At 38.4% G+C, this 22,197-nt stretch overlaps 1 protein-coding gene across 3 annotated transcripts in view; it reads left to right on the top strand.

Moving 5' to 3' along the window:
- The window catches only part of SMIM14 (small integral membrane protein 14), a 49,735-nt gene extending 33,509 nt beyond the window's left edge, over positions 1–16,226 (top strand). For all 3 annotated transcript variants that reach the window (XM_050337591.1, XM_050337590.1, XM_050337592.1), the window contains exons 3-5: positions 5,092–5,140; positions 12,384–12,532; positions 13,058–16,226. In XM_050337591.1, the coding sequence (XP_050193548.1) occupies positions 5,092–5,140; positions 12,384–12,532; positions 13,058–13,090 (231 nt within the window). In that variant the 3' untranslated portion in view covers positions 13,091–16,226. The remainder of the gene's footprint in view (positions 1–5,091; positions 5,141–12,383; positions 12,533–13,057) is intronic.
- The last annotated feature ends 5,971 nt before the right edge of the window (positions 16,227–22,197 follow it).

Below are 22,197 nucleotides of genomic sequence, written 5' to 3'. Positions count from 1 at the left end.
CAGGACTGACATAGCCTACTGTAGCAATTTATTTATCATGTTGTTTACTAAATCATGTATATACTTTGGACAGAACAGAAGTGGCTGCCAGCAAAGCTTAAACAATGATTTCATTACCCAGAAGTATGAGAATGCAATCAGGAGTATGCCACAGTGGTGTCATCTCCTGGCATCATTGGAGAGCAAAACCAGAGCATTCAGCTGGTTTAAATGGCAAAAAAGTATTTTCACAAGGGATGGTATTTTGTCCTTGTTATCATATAAAATTTTCTATCAACAGTCTTTATGATTCTTTTTAAATTCACTTTTGTTCATGGAATAAAAGACCCTATTGAGTTAGTTATTTGTCCTTGCTTTTCTGCTTATCTATCCTTTTCATTTTGCTCTCTTATCTTTGTACCTATTTTATCTGTTTCTTTCACATATCTCTCTGGGCTTTCTTCCATCACAATTTATTGTATGGAGGTCTTTTCCTGACCCGTTTCATGAACTCACTAATTTTTCATTCATGTCTTTTCTATGGACTTATTTCTGCTTTGAGCTGACTCAAAAATTATTATGAAAGGTAATTATTTTAATTATCACTACATAAATAATTTACTTTCGTCTGCCATTCACTCTAGACTGTATTGGTTATTGCACTTTGTTCCTGCCACTAGTCCTGTTCTTCTCATTTTGTTACCTCTTTAGTATACCATTTCTGGAGTCGGGAAGTGCTTTGGACAGGGAGTTATGCTACTATTTCTTCTGAAAAGTGACAAACTGGTGATCATTGATATATTCCTGATATTTTTTATGCTCTGTCTTTTTATTTTTTTTTAATTCTGAAATAATACTTAACCCTTATAAAGAAAAAGTGTCACGGTGGGTAAGAGCTCTGAATCTTTCTTCAGGCAGTATGCTAGTCATGTTAATTTAAAAAAAAAAAAAAAATTGTCTAAGCAGAGACTCCAGGACCAGTCCCAGAGGTTGTAGGACTGTTGAACTCTGGGGTTGCAAACTTTGAAAATTCATCTGAAGAGTTTTGCAGCAAACTCCTCTGAAGAGGAAGCAGAGTTACTGTGAAGGCAGACAGAAGTCTGAATTTCCTTCTCCACAGTAACTATCTGTGATGAATGGTAAATGCAAAGTAGCTTAACTTCTTTCATGGGAAGACTGAAATGGTCCCAGTGGCTGAGGTCACTGTGCTGGAAAAACAAGTTCTCTGTTTAGCCAGATGTTTTCAGTGGGCTCGCTATTTCACTTGGACTTCAGTGGTTTTGTGCAGCAGCTAACACACGTTAGAAGTTCACACCCTGTCTTCACCACACAGACTTGTTTGTGTGCCCATAGTAGGTTTGCATGTGGAAAAAAAAAGCCAAAATAACCAAACCAGAAACTTCACTTAATATGGTGACATCACAAAGAAGTTTCCAGACGCTGATAGCAGTATCCCTTTATTGTGACTGTTCACGTTTTGTTCACAGCTGGGGATTGTAAAAACTGTGCAGACTGCTGTCATAACATGGCATCTGTTCAGAGTAACAGCAGGACGCGTTTCAGGTGTTTGATTGGTAGATGCTGTTGATCCACAAGATGGCATGTTAAAACTGTGCTTGGTGTCTCAAAGGAGCAGGATCTAAACACTGTTGTGTTACTGTGAACTGGGGCTAAAAGCTGCGTGTTTTGGGAAAGGAAAAGAAAGGAAGAGCTCTTTCAAATTGGAACTAGGAGCCATTTGAAAAGTGCTACCTTTATTTTTGCAATGCAAAATTTGAGTGTCACAGGGAGAGAGTGAGGAAGAGCCCTTTTCTCTCTTACCACTAGAAGTAAGTTGGTTTCTTTTTTTCTTGGTTATTGAATTGGGTTTACATTCACGATATGTCAATAAGTGGACACTGATTTGCTACCTCTTCCAGAAAATTTTGAAGGGCTTCATAGAAACAAAATACTTATTTTGACCAAGAGTTCTTGTTTGGGGATTATTAATTTAAATAACTTCAGCTTAGGTTATTCAAGATTTTAAATGTACTCAGAGGAAAGAAAATTCACAGTTGTATTTTAAGTAATATGTGTTTATAATTGGTATTTTTATGTGTATTGTGTGCAAGTTTTTACTGTAATAAATTGAAAATTTTTCATTCTTGTTAGCTTTCTTTTAGCTTTCACACTATTTACAATTTGTGTTTACTTAATTTTGGACAAAGATAATTTATTGTTTGGCTCACATGTACTGAGCCTTTTAGTATATTTGAATGACAAACTGCACAGAGAATGTTAAATTTCAGATACAGTTCTCTTCTTTTACATGGAAGAAAATAGTATAAATGATCAGTTTTGTAACATGTTACACTCTCCTTTTGTTGAATATGCCCTGATGTTTCACTCACCTAATTTCTGTGTTCTTCTTAAGAGTCTGTTTTAGAATGTACAGAAAAACGTGAAAAGGCTGTTGCTGACTTTAGCAGACGTCAGATCAAGCAGTCAACTATTAATTTTCCACTAAACTTCTGACGGCACAAAGATCTCTGAAATATGAATAAAATCAAAATCATCATTGATATTACTGTCTTTAAGTCTGTTAAGAGTTAAAATATTCAAAAAATTACTTCTCTATTCAAAATTTTCTCATCAGCTCTGTAGTGTTCCCAGTCTGAAAAACATTGAGTGTGTTTGAATAGTTTTTTGGAGGGTTTTGTTAAGAACAGGTAAAGTCTGGTTCAGCTTTTCACCATTATTTCACAAACTTTCATCGAAACTCCCCTTCCACATCAGAACAGAAAAATCTGAATACAAAGGGCTATTTTTTTTCAGTCTCTGATAATTGCTCTTTTTTCAGTTACCTGACTATTGAAATGTCTGAAATGTTGCACATACAATTTTTTCCCAGCAGTTGCTATGTTCCTTAAGGGTGTAGTTATGAAGAGAGAGCTAATTGGCAGAAGGAACATTCTTCTCTCAGCGAAAGGCATTACCTTTCCCAGCCATTCAAATTATGCAAGCATTTCATACACGTGCCAGAATCGTTTCTTATCTTTTGACTAAATGAGTGACCACAAGAGATCAGATTTGTATTGGGTTACAGAGTAAGGAACTCGAGTGAATTGAGAAAAACCTGTTTCTGCTGCTGCTCGTTTTCCATCATCTACCGTGTTTCATCCCAAGAGGACGATATGCAGCCTCTCACTGAGCTGTTGGGAACAGATTTGTTCCGTGGCTCCCCGGCTTACAGAGCCATCCTGCAGCTTTCAGAAAGTTGTATTTGGATGGAGTGTAACACTTAGAATGTGAGATAACTGCTTCTGTGGCTAGAACAACCCAAGGCAGTGTTGCATATCTATGCTGTCCTGGGGACAGAGGGATAATGAGATGCTTTATGCTTGTGCAATGTTTCTGATCATATACCTATTGCCCTTTTTATTTCTGGTCATGGTTCTATGTTGAATACCTGTAAACTGTGTTCTAAGTAGGGATTATAAATTAAGCCCCCTCCTCTCCCCTGAATTAAACCCTTATACAAACAGAAGATAATTATGTTGATCTCTTTAAAACATGGGTATAGCAATATCCAGTTTCCCCAGTTCACAAATCTTTCAGTGTAAAATATTCCATAGTGGTACTACTGCTAATGTAAAACCTCCCCTTTGAAAATTAATTCCAAAGTTTTAAAATAACATGAGCTTTTATATAAGAAGGGCAGGAAATATGCATAGTTTGATAGGTTTTTTTTTTCTTTAATAAGGCAAATATTTTGTTTGAATTTCCCCTGCTGTTGTTTTTAACTATAGAAATAGTGAAAAGTTACATCCAGCCTTTCCATTTCCTTTCTAAGGGACTTCTTTGTAGTCTCAGTAAATTTGCTAGTAGATCTTAATATATTAATGAAAGAATGAACGTGATCAACCTCCAATTACTTTTTATTTTTCTTTCTCAAATGTGGCAATCGTTGAAAATGGTTATGATAAAAGAAGGAGCGTAGACGTTTCCAAATGTCTTCTTTGGTTCCTTGTCTGTTTCCTTGATGTGCTTTGCATAACATGCCTACATACAGCAAATCAGCTATGCCAGCACAAGGAGAAATTGGTTTTGTGGAAATTATTCATGTATTTCTTACATAAAGAGCATCATCTTTTCTTCTCTGTAACATTTGTGTATTTACACTGATAATAAACAGATTAGCCTGTTGTGACAAAAAGCCTTGGATTTGTGACATTACTATGTCATAAAACCTATCAAAAAGCAAAATGTCAGTTCTAACCAAGGCATTGTAACAATTTTGTTACAATGTTACAATTTTGTATTTAAAGCTTTTATTAATAATCCATATAGTTTACTTAAACAGAGAATAGACTCTATTTCCATAGTACTGCAGACTAAATCCCATCTATTTAACATCTCTGAACCCAATAAAAAACGTGATATTTGTCTTTCTTTTCTGGCTCTGCCACCTCTAAAATAATTATACTGATTTGCAGGTTTGCAGTTGGCAAGCTTACCTAGTCTGTAAATGTAAATAGTCATTACAGTCGCTAAAAGTGTTTTAAATTTTACCCATCAGTAAAGAGAAAAACCAGTAAAATATATATTAAAACCTACTTTAAAAAATCTCTTAGAGAGGAAAAAATAGTAAGTACTAAGTTTAAATAGGAAATTTAATTCAATTTATCTGTGTATAACCATTATCATAGTCTGATTATTTACTGTGATGTAATCACAGCATTTTAATGTTACTTGATCTAGATAATAGTAGTAGCACCTGTCCATTATAAATCCCAAATTTATGTGTGGAGAGTATACCTGTATATAATAATGTCTATATCACTATAGATTTTTTAACTTGAGTTTTGATAGTTATTCAGTGGCTGAAACTTGTGCAGAAGCAATAACACTGTAGTTGGCTGATTTAAAGGTATTATATAAGTAGTGTTCAGAAACCCATCTCCATATCTGGAATTCTTCTCATACCACAATCCACATGTGATCCAATAAAGGATCAGTTAAAATCTTCCTTATCCTGAACTTGTGCTCTGACATTATATTAAATCACGATTTCGGTAAAAGCTGACCAAGGCTCATTGCTAAGTATCATGCCTTTCTTTTTCTCTGTTTCAGCTGAGACAATCCCAGTCATACTGCACAGACACAGAATGCCTTCAGGAATGTGAGTAACTGTTCCGATTAGGTGCATGGAGGTAAAATAAACAGCAGTAATTAAAATACAGTCTGACAGGTCTTTAAAATGCAACAGTTGATTTAATGTTATAGGAACATATACATTAGAACAAATACTATGGTAATAAAATTCATATGTTGGGAAGGTAATTTCTGAGAATCTGTGGTGCGGGTGGACTTCCATACACTGGAAGCACTGTGTGGAAACAGCATTGGTGAGAAGCCTGGAGGTGCTGATATGCCAGTACAGTCATTAATCAGGTCCCAAGCATTACTGAATCTTACCATTAGCCTCCAAATAGGATGATCTGGGGAATGATAGGGGAAAATTTGGAGGGGGTTTTATTTGTCCTCCTTACAGCCATAGCAGCCTAACCAGTGAAGACTGGATATTGAGCACAGACCCTGTCCCAAATACACGTGTTCACAGCTAGATCACAGCTGGGTGATTTACTGTCAGTGCTGTGAACCCTCTACTCCTCTGTGAAGAGGAGTTCCCCCACCGGCTCTGACTCATAGGGCGACATGCACTGGGACTGCATTTCTGTTGACTTGGTGGCTGTGTAGCTAATGAAACAGAGGACTGAGATGTGCAATTCCTTGGAATTTGCTGCGAAATACATCAAAAAACCTCTCCCAAACAGTGGGACAGTCAAATGTTACTAGCATCTGCAGTGAAGCATAGCTGATCAGAGGTTATGCAGTAATGAAAGCTTACCCTGATGCACTGTGTTTACACTTTCCATGATCTAGAGAGAACATTGCCAAATGTTTATAAATAAAAATGAAGTGGATCTGTTTTTCCTATATTGCTTTACCAATTGAGCATATGAACTCACTTAATTAGCTTGCATGAGGACTACTGTAATGCTAAGGGAGCAGTGAGCACCTGAGCAGTGTTCCTGGAAGCCAGAGCTGCTGGTGCCAGTGTCTCCTGCAGGTCTAGGAGCAGTGCAGGCAAAGTTTCCAGGATCCTGGGAAGAGAGCATGCCTTTATTCGCTCCTTGTTCCTCCCTCTTCACTCCCGTGTGAAACCTGTTTAGCGATGAACATCTAACTCGGACTTGCTCTGTGCCCTCCCAGTGTGAAACAGCTGCAGACCCATTGCCGTGCTGGGCTGAGGGGAGAAAACTATGAGCTGTCCCATGTAAAACCCGGAAAAAAGACAGTGGGGCCCAGGTGCTGTACAGTACTACTGGTTTACTTTTTCTTTATGGGCTTTCCAAGTTATGCAGTCTGTGACTTCCAGCACCCCTTTTCTTCCAGACGCACCTGTCCAAGGCCAGATTTTTTAGTCTCTCAAACCTTAGACTTCTCTATGTCTTTTTTTTTTTTTTAATCAAAGACATGTAGGAGAGGGAAAGGAGCAGATGACGAGACAGAATATTTTTTATATTGGAAGTAGACATAGACAGGCTGTGCAGCTTTCTTAGCTTTAGTCCACAGTCAAAATCAAGCAATGGTAGGTCATTCTCACTTGAGCCTTGGGAGTCTTGTGTCTCATCAATATTTATGAAGCTCTTAGACGAAAGACTGTATAAATTAGTAAGTTCTGATATGTGTGGGCACAAAGCTTGTGGGACAGCTTTCATGTTACCAAGCTGTAGTACAGTGGAAATTTGAATGGTTTGCGACAAATAGCTTTCCATCCTGAAAGAGATCCTTGCAATGACTGTGCAGATGCAAGCAATTTGACAGCAATTGTTCCTAACCAGTGGTTTGTTTCAAAAACCAAAGCAAAAATTATAGAGTAAATCCTCTCCTATGTTATTATATTGCCTTAAATTTAGTTCCAGCAAAGGTATTTTTCTGCTGATGCAATGGTACTGCCTGCCTGTTTGTTAGATTATTTTGTGATGCTTCTGTGATTCTGTTCTTGCACCAGTCTGTAAGACCCTTGGGAGTCAAAGGCAAAAATAAACAAATTGAGCCTGGAGAAGCTTCTAGAGATGTTTTCAGAGACAGATTAAAAGAATTCTGGGCCAGTCTTCTGTCCATTGCTTCATCCTGTTCTGATGAGCTGTACAGTGATGAGCTTATGTTTGAGGTGGGTCTCTTTTTCCCTAAGTCCCACAGCTCCATTTCCTGTTACATGCTGACTTTGATTCCTCATTTCAGAACTTCGACATGAAGAAGCTTGTTTCATTCCCACCCATTTGCTCATTTGCAGGATTTGGTCTTCCTTTTGGAAGCGCAGCTGGGAATGTTGTCATACAGATTCTTAAATTACAAGGTTGTGGAATAACTGATCAGATCTATGTGGTTTTGTTTTGGGAGACGTCAGGGCTGGGGTTCAGCCAGTGTCACAGCAGTGTCATGTGTTATGATGTTGCTACCAGCTGGAAGTTCTCAGAAATACCTCAGTTGATTCTTCCTGAGTATGCTTTGTTTTTTCAACCCTTGATTTCAGTTCTTTTTGAGATTTTTGGAGCCATACCAAAGCAGTAGTACCAGGGCTTCCTCATTCACATTTTTATGTTATCTATAAATTCTTATTTATGGTTGTTAGCACCATTATGGCATAGTGACTGCCCTGCAGAGAGTTTCCTGCCGAAGTCAGGACCGCTGCTTTTGGAAGCATACGGAAAGATGTGAGCACCATTTCAATAAGCACTTGGGCACTCTGCTTGATGGCTGTTCCTCTGCTGATTCTCCATCAGAATATCTGCTGTGACATTACAGTTTGTATCAGTCTGGTGACTGTTCCCTCAGTTTCAGTGGCTGCCTTGCATTAAAAAAAGGCTGTAAGTTTTGAATAGGCAACACATTCAGTATTCTGTTGGGAGTGTTTATGCTCAGCAAATCTGAAGATCTTACAGTTTCCCTTGAAGTGAAGAATTAGAGTGATAATTCTTTTCTGAATTCTGTCTAATGCAAGTGGAGTATGGAAGTCCTCTGACGTGTGTGGCAGTTGCAACATCAGCGGTTCATCCAGCCCAGGGAGGATCCCAGCTGGTACTGATCTGCTGTGATGGCTCATGGCCCTTCACAGTCAGCCTTCTATGTCAAAGGAAATGAGGGGCTACTGCCTGAGTTTTTTCTGTGTTCTAGCAATTCCCAGATGTCGTGATCTCGATTTACCATATTCGTATTTTCAACACTGTTCTCAGTGCTCTGCTAGCTTGTAATGTGGTCAGAGATGACTTCCTTGAATGTTGTCTACTCTGCTTCCAAATTTCTATGTAATTTAAAATGAATACATATCTATGATTCATCTTGAGTTGTACTCATCTAGGGGAGTCACAGCAGCTAACCTAACAGCACGAAACATCTGCCAGCTCTTCCCTCCCTTTTCCGGTAATTCCCTTCTCCTTTTCTCTGCTCAAGTCCTTTTTGGCTTTCTTCAGGTTCCTTATCCCTGCCTTTGAGAGTGTCAGCTTGCTGGCATTATCTGCTGAAGATCCCACAAGCTCTTTGTTTTCCCTGATGATTCATTTGTAAGATACCTCTCTTCATACAGTTTCTTACCCTTCTTTCACAGAACAGGCCATGCTTAAAACACCATGAAAAGAGGAAGACACAAGTCAGAGAGCACACTTTTGCCTTTCCACATGCAGATGTTAAACAGTAAAAAGATCCAAAAGGAGATATTTCTACCATGAGAGGGCAGACAAAAAACACCACATGGAATATACTTTTACAGTAGTAGAAATACAGTCTCTTCTCTTTTTCTTTACAATGCAACCTTCCCAATTTTCCCTGAGAGAAGACTCATTTAGGTGGCCTAGTCTCTCTTTCTGTAGGAAAAAGCAAGTCCAAGAACTATATCTCATACATTGAGCAACAGATAGGATCCACCATAGTCATTAACTCCCGTGGGAGTTGATCCCATAATCTCAGAACAGCTCCTAATAAAGCTTTCTCCTGCACAGAAGTAATTCAGCCGTGGTGTAAAAAAAAATAAAATTCCAGGTAACCGCAGGGGCACAGGCTCATTCAAAAGTGTGTGGGTTTATATGTATACTGAGCCCAGGGGACCAGATACTCTAAAAATAAAGATCTTGGGCTTGTTTCAATGTTGTATGGAAAGGTAGGTTAGAGACTGTGTTTCACGTCACTCAGTGACATGAGAATATGTACTGCTACGTTCTGTACTAGTGGGTGTCTCCTGGGCATTGGAGGTTAATAACCAGATCCATCCATCAAAATGGGTGGTAGCAGGAACATTCATCTCAGAACAGGACAATCTTCTGTCTGTCAGAAAATACCATCCACTGGTGCTCTTAGACGATAACCGTTATTCTTCAGGGAATCAAAAAACCACTTCTAAATCATCTTACAAAGAACATCCATTAAAATCACTGTGGCTGTGAACTATTAAAAAAATATTTTTTTTTCTTCTGACCATCAGCATGAATTCCATCCTGCTTGGTTTCAGCTTCGCTCAACTGTTCTTTATCCATAAGATGGCCTTATCTGATTATTTTGTGATCTCCAGGATGGAGGTCTTTGTAGCAAAAGATTGTTGTCTTCAAACTGCTCCCGGTATCTGAAACAGCTTCTTATCTGTTCTCTTGACTGGGGACACAAAGCTTTGGAAAGTGTGATTCACCCCAGCTATATGAAACTTTGCTTATCCTCATTTCCTTAAGACATTAAAGGAACAGATTCTGAAATACCCCACATCCTTATTAAAGCACGTGGTCATTTGTGAGAGATGTGAGTTTAACGGTTCTTGAATAGTGTAAACAGTCTTGTGGCTGTTTCAGTATCTGGCGTGCCTTGACTAGGTAATACTGTTAGATCAGCAGTTGTCTTGCTTAACTTAGTTCAGAATGTTTCAGTGCATTTAGTTCCATCCAAACCATATTGCAGTGCAGGCTGGAAGAAACTGTGTCTTGCATGAATGCCTGTGGTTTCCCTCTGTGGTTCCTTCTGCTCCCTTCCCTGACCTGCAACATGAGTTGACCCAGCAGCATGTGCTTGGGTCCAACTTTTGTTTAAAACCCCAACTTTTGTTTAACCACAGACCCTAAGTGCCCTAAGGTTCAGAAAAAATTCCAGAAGGCAGTCTAACTAGTCCCTGTTTCTCTGCTTTTTATGGGAAATCCTGACTAGCAGATGGGCTTAATTTTCAGTGTTCCACCAAACACTGAGTTTAGCTCAGGCTGGTTAGAGCATGGTGTTAAGATCACCAAGGTTGTGGGTTCAATCCCTCTAGGGGCGATTCGTGTGAGGGTTAGGTTTGATGATCCTTGTGGGTCTTTTCCAACTCAGAATATTCTGTGAAATCTGTGAAATTTCTACTGGACTATGTATATGTATGCCAAAGCAGGTACTTAAGGCTTTCTTACTTGTTGCTGAAGGTGGTCTCAGGGTGGCTGTTAATGTTGTCTGGAAGCCCCAGATTAAAGCAGTTGTTCTTTTCATGCCAAAGTATATACTAGTTTCCTGGATTTCATATATAAAGGTCATTCAAGATTTAAAATATGAATATACAATAATGTTCTGCTCAACAAGACTGCAGGTCTAAACCCTTACTTTCACAATTCCATATGCTTTCTGAATCAATTATGTATAAGACTTCAATGAATCAAAGGCTGTAGCATTCTTACTTATTTTCTCTGCACTGTGCCTTCTCATATACAATGCCCTTTATTCACTGAGATCATCAAAACAGTTGTCACTTGTAATTGCATGTACTTCTAATCATAGAAGTCCTCTACATTAGCAACTTCTCAGGTTTTGAAATGTCTATATTTTGGACACTGAAAAGGCAAGAGCAGTTTCATTTGCTCATACATGTTAATGGTAGTGTTTGTGTTGTGAGAAGCATGAACTTCTATAATACATGGGGTTTTTTCTTCTTTGACGTCAATTTTTAAATGCATGTGGTGTCAGTAAAGGACATCAGTCCAACAGCCCCAGCTCATGTGACCTTATTCCCAGGAGAGCAGTGTGGTCAATGGCACTGCTGTGAGCTTCCTCACAGTGCCCCTCTGCTGTGTTAGGAACAAACCATTTCCACAGCAGAGCCTCTGTTGGAAATGCTACCCAGTAGGGCGGTGATGAGGGTGGTTCTGTGGTCTCAGCATCAGCCTTCAAGGAAATGACTCCAGAAGCTCACTGGGTGTAAGTCATCTAGTAAATGTTAAATAAGAACAACTTCCAGCCAATACTGAATCCAGACTTAACTCCATAGTGAGATGATCCACACAAGTTGAGACAACTGAAAAATCTGACAGATACTAGTGTCTCTGGGGAGTTTTCTGGATATTAAAGTTTTCAACTTGGGTAACAAAATAGTACAGCTCTTCTCTTTCTGAAGGTTATTCATTATAGCTCTCTATTTATTGCTCTGCATTAATTGATCATCTAGATCATTAATGAAGCTGTTAGAACTTTACGTACTGTGATAAAGATCCATGTAAGCACCATAGGTAATTAACTGTACATTGGTTTACACTTCAGCTGACAACATTAATTACTGTTTTATTATTTGAAATTATGTTTCAGAGGAGAAAAGTTGTTTTAAAATGTACAGGTATTTGCAAGAACTGTTGATTTGCCAAAAAGACTAATTACCCATTTCCAGCCTGAGGGAACTTTCTGGGCTTCACTTTTTAATGTATCTCTACAGCACTTTTCCCCTTCCTGGCAGATACGTTTTTCTCGATGCTAACAGAAGTGCCACATGAGCTGGATGATCAGTCATGGAGATCTGGCATATTGACGCTGACACTTGTTCAAACAAACTCTCAAGAAATAACTTACAGCAGTCAACAAATTGATAACCATTACTTTGCTCCCTGCTTGTAGAATTAGAATGTCCTCTGTGTGGGGCCTAACAATGGAGTCTAAGCTCTCATCTCTTTAGTCATTCTTTCAATTGTTTGAGGCAAAAAACAAAGACCAACATAAATATGGGGTTTTTCCCACATAAATATATTTTGCATCAAGTTTGATTTCTTAAACACAAAGTATGCATTTGTCATGTCCAGGTCACTAGTAGTTAATATGAACTAGGAAATATTCATGATGATTCTGAAAACACCAGTGAAGTCTTATGTAGTAAATTCTGTTTTCAAATGAATAAGAAATGTGATAAAAGAACACTGTAAGGCTAATGAAGAATTACTATCTCAAAGTGAAAATGAGGGACTAATCAGAAAACTCAATTGAAAAGTACTTCAGAGTTTTTTTCTGAGACTTAGAGTGCATTTTTGTTTTCGTTTGGTGAAAAGAGCTCTGCTGTCACTCTGTGTTATAACTTGAGTTTTTCTCGTCTGTAGTGCCAGGACCAAACTCGTCCAGTGACAGTGGCATCAGCTTTGCCATGATAATGATGGCATGGGTGGTGATTGCACTTGTCTTGTTCTTACTGAGACCGAATAATCTAAGAGGATCAAACACAGCTGGAAAACCAACCAGCCAACATAATGTAAGTGCATCTTCAAGGGAGATTCTATAACAGTAATTAATTTTTTTCTTCTGTTTTTTCCTCTTGTATTTTCTTGGAGCTCCATTAGAAATGAAAAGGAGTAAAACCAAAGTGAAAGTAGAATCACGAAGGCCAAGTGTGAGGCCTGCCATGGGATGGAGCAGGCATGAGTGACTAAGTGTGGATCATAATGTTCTCATAATGTCCTCTGGACACCGTCTATCCCTGATTGGAACTACCTTCTTATGTGCGAGGGGACAATCACAGCTTTAAGAGAAGTCAGGAAACAAAATTACAGCATAAAACTGAGAAGGTGATCTTTAGAAAAATCCCTGTTGATGCAGGAAACAGTATAGTTCTTTGATGCTCCTTCACTCTAAATATTTAAAGACACACTGAAAGATCATAAAAGAAAGCACAGTGTAACACTTCTGAGTTCTTTTATTGCTAAATCCTCTTATGTGAAACACTGTTTCTAATTCTGTACCTGCTTTTTTCTTTCTTTTCCTCCTTTCTTCCCCCAAGGGACAAGAACCACCAGCCCCACCAGTGGACTAGAGCATTCAGTATTGGAAAAGTTCAGCACTAAAACCTTGCATGACCAAATGAACGAAGTGACCAGATTACTCCTAAAACCCATTCGATACTGTTTTCTTTACTCATTTATATAGAGCAGACTTATCATTCAGCAGTAATCTTCATGAACTGCTTTTAGCAACTTCAATTTTAAGTTAATTTTTGCTTTGTATGTTATTACAATTCCTAGTAGATTGTAATTTGAATAATGATAAGGCATTGCAGGGGTTTTTTGGTTGTTAATGTTACTATGGACATTCCACTCAGTCTCTTTCTGTTACAGTGATCTTAATTTCTTTGATGTGATTTCTGATATTCATTGAAAGAAAAAGAAAATCCCAGTGCATCTATAATAATGAAGGGTTACTGACCTTTCTTCCGATTAATTCATATTTCTTCTCCAGTATGCTTTTGAGAGTTATATTATGGTTGGAAGCATTAACTTAGTTATGTGGTGAAAAATAGAAATTATTTTATATTTGCCCTGGGTTCAGAGCAACTTTTAGTCTGGTCTTTGGACCACTAACATAGTTTTCAGGGTTGTTGTCAAAAGCACAGATTGTCCAGTAGAATTATAATCTCTGTGTGTGTGCACACATAAGTGAATGTGACAATTGCCACTATCAAAGCTTTGACCTGTATATTGGGAACTTCACACAGAAGATTATACCACCAAAAAAGAAAATTAATTTAGTCTTGTTCATATATATGTCTTATTCAATATGTTGTCAAAAAAGATATTCTAAAACCAGATGTGTTTACTTATAGACTTTATGAAAAGAGAAATCTAGTAAGAAGAACTTGGTAGAATTTTTTGTCCTGATATAGTCTTTTAATAATTAGTACCTTAACAAGTTTTTAGCCATGATGTAATGTATATTGGACAGGATGAAATCATACCAAGAAGTTACCAAGGTTACCAGCTTTTGGTATACAATATGTACTGAATTATTCAGGTTTTTTCACCTGTATGTTGTCAGTAATTCTTAACATTTCATCCTTACCTACTAGTTGTAATTGTAGAATAACAAACTTGCAGGTGACCACATATGGCATGTCTTTTCCCTCTAATGTTTGTGTGTGTGTGTGGTATGTTTATGTGTGTGTATGTGTGGCTGTGCACACACCTGTGCACATCTCCCATTGTAGCAAGTGGGAATGACTTTTTTTATGTACATTAATTTAAAATCATTTTAAAGATGTACAGAAAAGTGACACTGTATATTTTTCTTGTTCAATTTGAAAAATTGATGAAAATAATGTAAAGAACATTTTTATGTTACCAACATGAAGCTTCTTTCCTTAAAGGTCAGTAGAACAGACATATGGGAATTCAAAGCCTTACTCTACAAACCTTTATTCCATGAGGACTTTAGTTATGGAGCTGAAGGGACTAACTGTTAAAATGCAACAAGGTTTGTATTAACAGGCTCTAAAAAAATCTTGCACCAGATCCCTTGGTTGACAGATACAGGGTTTTCCTCCTCAGGGTAAATGGTGGGCCAGCTAAGCCTCCTGGTAAAGGTACAGTGTAGACTTGAAGAAAGGCTTCTGTGATTTGGTGTAATTGACCTTTGAATTTCTGTGAAATAGTGTGCTCCTAAACATAGGAGCACATATAAAAAATTAATTAAAAAAAAAAAGATCGGGCCAGGTGCTCTCTTTGACATCAGTGCAGTGCCATGTAAAGTAATGGATCCGCAGCAGAGAAGCTGAGAGAATTTGTCCTATTATGTCTAATGGTGTACAGGCCACAAACACTGTGTAAAGATGTCACTGGGACAAGCACTCTTGTCTGTGCTTGCTTTTTGCCTTCCATGTACATTTATGTTTGGGATACTATTTTGAACAGAGCAAGTAATACAGCATCATTTTGTTGAACCAACAAGGAAACATATATAATCTCCAACAGTGACCTTTTCTCCAAGGATTTTTGGCCAGAATTCTTCACTATTGGAGGCATAAAACAAGCTTCCAATTGATTAAAAAGCCAACTGAAACATGCTTCTATTCAGACAGAGCACCACTCCTCATCCTGTTTGCAAGTTGGTGAGATTTACAGGAAATGCTCCTCGCTTGTGAGGATCAGTCTCCCTTTACTTAAATGTCTGTGTATGTATGTATAAAACTCACCCTGTGCATCCAGCTCTAAGATCCTGGCAACTGAACTTTCTGTTCAGAGGAATGTTGTGTTTTACCTGTTAATGAACTATCTTTGCTTGATTCCTCTAAGTAATTGTCCCAGTGATTTTATACATGTATGCTTTCCTCATGTAAATTGCTATTTTAAAATTTTCTATGTAAAAGAAAAAAATTGGTAATATTTTATTGTAAAGTGTTTTACTAAAGATCCAGGCCACTATCCCACATCAAAACATATGCCTTTTAAATTCAGATACTATCTTCAAGATAAAACCTGCAGATCACCACTCTTAATTAAAATAAAAGTAACTAACAGTAGGACTGTATTTTGCCACTCTTATTTGTGTTAAATGGTGCCTTACTCATCAAGTAGTTGCACTGAAGTTTGTGGGACTACTCTGAGATAAAGTACTAGTAGCAGCTTTAGTAAGGGTGGCAGAAATCTGGCCTTTAGTTATGTAATTTGTGATTAAATAATTGTATCATGGTTACAGATGTTTATGGTAAATTTTGAGAAGTGTGGAAGAGATTAGTGGTATGAAAAGCTCCAAAATACGATCAGTTCTGTAATGATGGTTTTAAGCTTGGTTAGTAAAAGATGCAAGTTTTAGCAGCTTGGGAAATATGGAGGGAAGTTTACAATTATACCTTAGCTTAGAACTTTGTTAAAACAATAGTATTTTTAGAGTCTGCTTAACACAATTATTATACTCTGAAATGAGAAATCATATGTATTCATGTATTGTCTGCAGATCACTTAGCCTTGTAATATTCATGATTGAAAAAGGAAGAGTGATGATGTCATGTACTTAATGTAAATCGGTGGTTTAAAATATCTGAATTATGCCAAACAAAAAATCATCTGTGCCATTTGCGGTTTCCTAGTAATCTTTTACTGAGTACTTGGATTGGGATAAAGGGCTTGTACTATGCACTTTTTATTGACTTAACAAAATAAATAGCAATCATTAGTAAACTTCTGTCTTTGTCTTTCACTGCAACAACCTATCAATTTCTAAGCTAATTGGAAATCATCTATAACTAAGTATCAATAAAAATAGTGTGTCACCTGTGTAAGTTTTAAAACATAAATTCTAACTTTTCTAATGGACACTTGTCTTCTGTATGTATCTCAAGCAAGTCAGAACAAATTACAAGCAGTTTCTAAGATACTTTGATGACCAACATGGATGTCTCTGCCTTTTGCTGTTTGAAGTAGTTATGCAACCTAAGGAGTTAGAAATAGTACAGTAAGAAAAGTGATGACAGAGGCCAAATATACTGATTATGTTGCTTCGTTTTAGATCAAATCCTACTGCTTTGGAATTTTCAGTCTATTTTCTAGTTCTGTATCTTGGCAGAGTTGAACCCAGAGCTGCTCTGAGGAAGGAATATGCTGCAATGGATCCAAGGCAGCATGTAGGAGTAGCAGAGACCTGCTGCTTCCTCGCTGTTCCCGTGGAGTGCGGCACTTTTCTTCCTCCAGAATCAGACCACAAAATGCTGAGCACCACCTCAGCAGGAACTCAGATCCCTCATTAGGGATTCCTGTGCTAATCCAAGGAAAAAAAGGAGAACCAGGGTAATGCCAGGGTAGCATTAAAGTTTAAAATATTATTATTTAAAATAATATACAGGTATCCAGAGATAGTAGCAATAAATACCACTAATTCAGAATTAGAGACAAAATCAGAATGTATTTTTAGTAACAATGGTAGTAATAAAAATTTGGTAACAAATGTCTTAGGCATTTGAGTTGATCTAGAAAGTATATAATCTTAATCAGAGATCATTAATGTCTGCTCATCAAGATTTACCCTTTCACTCAAACATACGTTATAAATAACCCCTAAAGCCAAAGCTAAACTTTACTTATAGCTACACTTGTTAAAATGTTGCCAAGGTTGCAAGTCTATTGAGAAAAGTGATGCAGAAAGGAAATTACCACAAATTTCCATTCACTTTGTTGATTGGATCTGTGCAAAGCCTAGCTGTTCAGGATCACCAGGTAACTGGAGAAGATTACTTTGCCTCAAAGCCTGACAAAAATTATCCTATCTAGAATATTTGGGAGAGATACACCAAATCGTTGCAGCAAAATATTCCATTGAGTGGGTTCCTTGCAAAAATGGACAAGTTACATTCTTTTCTCCTTCTACCCTTCCTTGTTCAGTACCAGCCAACAGCCTACAGTGCTATTCACTGCGAAGACGTGGACCCTGGGGTAGGGGAAGAGGTGGAATTTCCCATGCTGAACCACATCCTCACTTGTAAAACAACACAACTCTTACAAACTTCCAGGGAGTTACACTCGGAACATCAGCTGAAGATTTGTCTCTTCATACAAAAAGAGAAACTGAACACGTGGTACTTGATGTTGTATGAAAATTATTGCCAACTGCCATAGCAAGCGCTTTGTAGTAATATATAATAGCTAAAAGAATCTGGCTTCCACGTTACCTTGTTAACGTGGTTAAAGAGTGTTGATCAAAGGGGCTGTCTGAAACGAATGTATTTCGGTATTTGACCATGCATCCAACTTTTTAAAGGTTTCACTCTTCTTGCTTCTATGGAAAGTGATACTGTAAAATATTTTATAAAATGTTACTTGAAAATACAGCAATACTTTGTAATCAAAGATCACAAGTAGCAGTGTTTAAAAAAAAAATCTTTTGCATTTTTGGGTTTTGTTAATACATCCTCCAAGTTATAAATGATGAAACAAAGGAATGATTTCTCTGACTGTAGTTTTCAGACTTATACCTGGCTTAAAATTCATGAAGATTATTAATTTCTTCTGGTGCAAAAAAATACCTTAAAGTGTAAAAGAAGATACTAGAGATGAGAAAATACGTTTCCTAAGCAGACCAGCAAAAAAGCCCATCACTTACAACATTCTGAAGGTCACAGCCATTGGTTCAATATAAAAAGCAAATCTTAGAAAAGGTATAAGAGTTAAGTTTAGGGCACAACTTGTAGATGAAACAATAAATGATAAACTGAATATGATTAGTAAGAAAGCAGTCCAAAGAAGCCCCCACAGGACTGGACACTGTTACACCAAACACTGTATGTAGCACATCACAGTCTGCTTTCTTGTGATGATGAGTAAAAATGTAGTTTTCTTCAGCTCTCCTGGTGATTTAATGAAGCCTTGTTTGAAATAAAAATCCAAATAATAATTTTCTGACTTCATCAAATATTAGCTTGCAATTTGAATCACAAATGTATCTTGTCTCTGACACCTCCTGTGGCTGTATGGCTTCTGTTTGGCTTCAGTATGTAAGGGAAGAGATTCAGCCAGATTTGCTTGTAGCCATGCTGTAACAGTGGATCAAATCTTCACCTTATGTTATGTGAACAACTCTTACGGCAATGGGGCAGCTCAGCTGAGTGAAACCCTATAAAGAAGGGGCTCAAGGACGACTTCTCTCCCATGGGGCTGTGATGAAAAGCCATGCCTTATCTGCCTGCTCTTACTTCCACTGCGTTCATTTTAGCATTTAGGTTTTCTTTATTATGTTATTGAAATGGCTGTTACACCTGAAATGGCTCTTCTGTTGGGAGCTGTAGGATGCCCTACGTTTAGAAAAACGATGCTGTTTGGCCCAAAGCACTGCTTCTGAAAGAATAGCTTTGATGTCTGGTGTGAAGTACGTGGTTTCCAGAAGAACATCAGAAGAGAAAACAAAGGGGAAAAAAAAGGCATTTACAAAACAATAGACAAGGCCATCAAATGTAATCATACCTGGGAGGAAGTGTGAATAATTTCTGTGTATACTGAGAGATTCAAATAATCTAATTAGAGAAAGGTCATATACTGGAGAACAAAACATTGTCATGCAGTCCCTTTAAAGAAGAGGGTCTGAGAGGATGTTCTCATCAGAGTTTTCAGGGTGACCTTCCTCTGACTTTTAAACATTGTTTTAATCCTGCATGGCTTTTGTTTTTTGTTTATATTGCGATATTGCCTATGAATACAGCTGAAATTATTGTCCATATGTTCTGGGCCTTATGCAAACAGGCACATTGAACCTGACCGGAAATTCACTGCGTTTTGTGACAAATTTTACTAATAATTGCACTTAGAGGTACTGGGTGTCACTAACAAAAAAAGTACTGTGTTATATTAATCATAGTGGGCAACTGTCAGACTGTTTAGCATTGTTGAAGTTCCAGTGAGCCAGAGAGGTGGAGATGAGGAGAGAGTGTAAGTAGGGACATGCCAGGCAGAAAATGTCTCTTGTAATGACACATAATGTTGGCTCTGAGCACACGCAGGAGCTTGGGTTCTCAGCTGCCTGTGTTCAGAAATGGTGTAAGGCCTGGTTTGTGCAGCTGTTCGAGCCTTTTCAACACTCATGCCCAGTCTCACAAGTCCCACGTAATCTCTTTGGCTGTGTCTCCTTCCTTCCTTTTAGTGTTGTAAAATACAAAGCATGGATTCAAATGCTGATCCAACTGGTCTTCTGGGCACTTCTGCACTTCAGCCTGGGACTGTTCCTGAGTACCTCAGATTTCCTGGTTACAGGTGGGGTGCCTCCCAGTTGTGCTGTATCAAATGTTAAAGAAACCCTTTAGAGACAATGGTGGTTGTTGAATCTGTGTCAGATGTCAGTGTCACGAACTGATTACACAAACACAACTGCCTTTAGTTAATGATCAGCTAAATGTGGTTGGCGATTAGTCTGACATTAAACACTCCCCAGATATGATACAAAACTTCGTTCATATCCAGGGTTCCTTGCTGGCTTTTCCTCTCACCTCCCACATCAGGGTGCCAACAGATTACACAATCATGCACTCACTTGCTCTTCATTGTCTTCCCTCCCCTTCCCCTCATCCTCCAAATCCTTCATAAATCATGACTTCTCCTTTGCATAATGGAATAGCTTGTACATGAGAGGTGAAAAGTGGAATCTCCACCCACCTCTGGCATTCAGATCACTCTTTGCTTGCTGGTTTCTGTAAAGGCAGAGATGCCTCAAGCCCACTCCTCAACATGCTGGAAGAGGGATTCATCTGATCTGGTCAACTGCCAATGCTGAGGGAAAACATACACTGAAATCCCATTCCTCATGTTATTTAAGTTACTGATCGTGCAATGCAAAAGTATTCACAGCCTACACTGAGCTTCAAAAAACAATTGAGCAGAAGTCTCATTTTAAAAAATGGTCAGCAGTGGACCAGCCTCATCTACTTTGCAGTGTCCCAGGGCTGTATCTCCAAAGCAGCAGGCTTCAGGAGGTTTAATGGTATGCCCTGAAGCCTTACATAAGCTTTATTGCATCTGCACAGTGTTGTAAAAAATTCTGCATACTGGTAAATGATGGGTCTGCCTGAATGGAAAAAAAGAGAAGACCTCATCCAGTAATTCAGAATTTCTGCTGTAAGAAGAGGGGAGACCCAAACTCACTGCCCTTTCCATTGCAGTGTCTTTGAGCCCTGCATTTTCCCCCTACCTTCATCTCAGGAGAGTAGGCTATAGGGAAACAAAAGCAGCCCTCATCATCCTTTCACAGAATCATAGAATCATTTTGGCTGGAAAACACTTCCAAGATCATCTAGTCCAACCTTTCAGGGTTAAGTTGTAGTGTTCTGCAGGAATCCAAGATCCATGTCCCAGGCAGGAGTGTGATAGCCTATCATGAAGGTCCTTTGCTATGAGGAAAGGGACTGGGGTCAGTTGCAGGCTCCAAGGTCTATTCAGACATTTGAAACAGCTCTCAAATCATAGACTATAACCCAGACCTTTCTCCTCCCAGGGAAGGGCCAGGATTACCAGACCTGAAAAATAATTCCCTTTGAAACTCTTTGGTAAGCTAGCATAGTTGCAAGTGCAGAGTTAGATCCCCATGTTTCTTTACAATCTCCATGACACAGCACTCTCCTGAGGTAAGTATGCCTGAACCTGCCTGCCAAGGAAATCTGGAGCTTTTACCCTTACTCTTAGCAAACACAGTAGCAAGGAAGTATTAGCTGACTCTAATGAACAAGTACCCACACATGCAGCAGCAGGCAAAGGGAAGTTCTCACACACGTGGCCTTGCACACCATCACTGTACCCTTGCTGTTTGCAGAAAATCCATTCTGTGTGTCAGGCGCACACGAAGCATGCTTACCATCACCCTCAGGGGACCACCTGAAGTGGGTTTGGCCCTGCCAAGATAGCAACAGGCATATACAGAGGGACCAGATAATGATCTTGCAGTACAAATGTATGCATTCATGGCTATTCTGAGACCTAAGGAGATAGACAGGGAGTTTGAAGAGGATGGTATAGGTGTGACTGACTTGGTAATGAGAGCTCACTGAGCTTCTGTTTGCTTAGGTTTCCTTGGAAAAAAAGCAGATGTGTTAAAAATTGAGACATCTGTGCCAATAAGCAATGAGGAAAGGCATGACTTGTTTTTACTTCAGAATAAACACGGTGAACCCTGCACCTTCGCCAGGCAGTTTTTGCCTAACCACGTCAACTCTGCCAGGATCACGCACTGAGACTGCAAACCTCAGTAGGCTCTTTCAGTAGAAACTCACATATTTTACAGGCATTTCTAAAGGACCTGTGATTACAGTTAGATGGACATAGATTCTCCTAGGGAAAGATCAGATTCTCCAAAGTAAAATAGTAACAGAGTAATATATAAACCAGAAAAAATTATTTCAATTTTTTTAATATGCTTTAACATCTATGGACAAAAATTCCATGTAAGAACCAGACAGTTCTTTAGTCCCTTTCATAAGAACATACATGTATTATCCACCTAATCTGGCAACATTCAACATAGAAATTGTAATCTGTTAAAAGCATAAATCACTACAATATTGCAGATGCAGCAAAAAACCACACCACCCAGCTTCTAGGAGATGCAGTGTAAGTGAACTTTAATGCACTGGAGAAGACTGCAGATTTCTCACAATCTTTCTGCTCCCAAAGTCAGATGCAG

This window comes from Myiozetetes cayanensis, unplaced genomic scaffold (assembly GCF_022539395.1).
Source record: "Myiozetetes cayanensis isolate MyiCay16 unplaced genomic scaffold, myiCay2020 scf7, whole genome shotgun sequence".
NCBI lineage: Eukaryota > Metazoa > Chordata > Aves > Passeriformes > Tyrannidae > Myiozetetes > Myiozetetes cayanensis.
The sequence above is the reverse complement of the archived record's forward strand: the minus strand, read 5'-3'. Positions and strand labels throughout refer to the sequence as shown.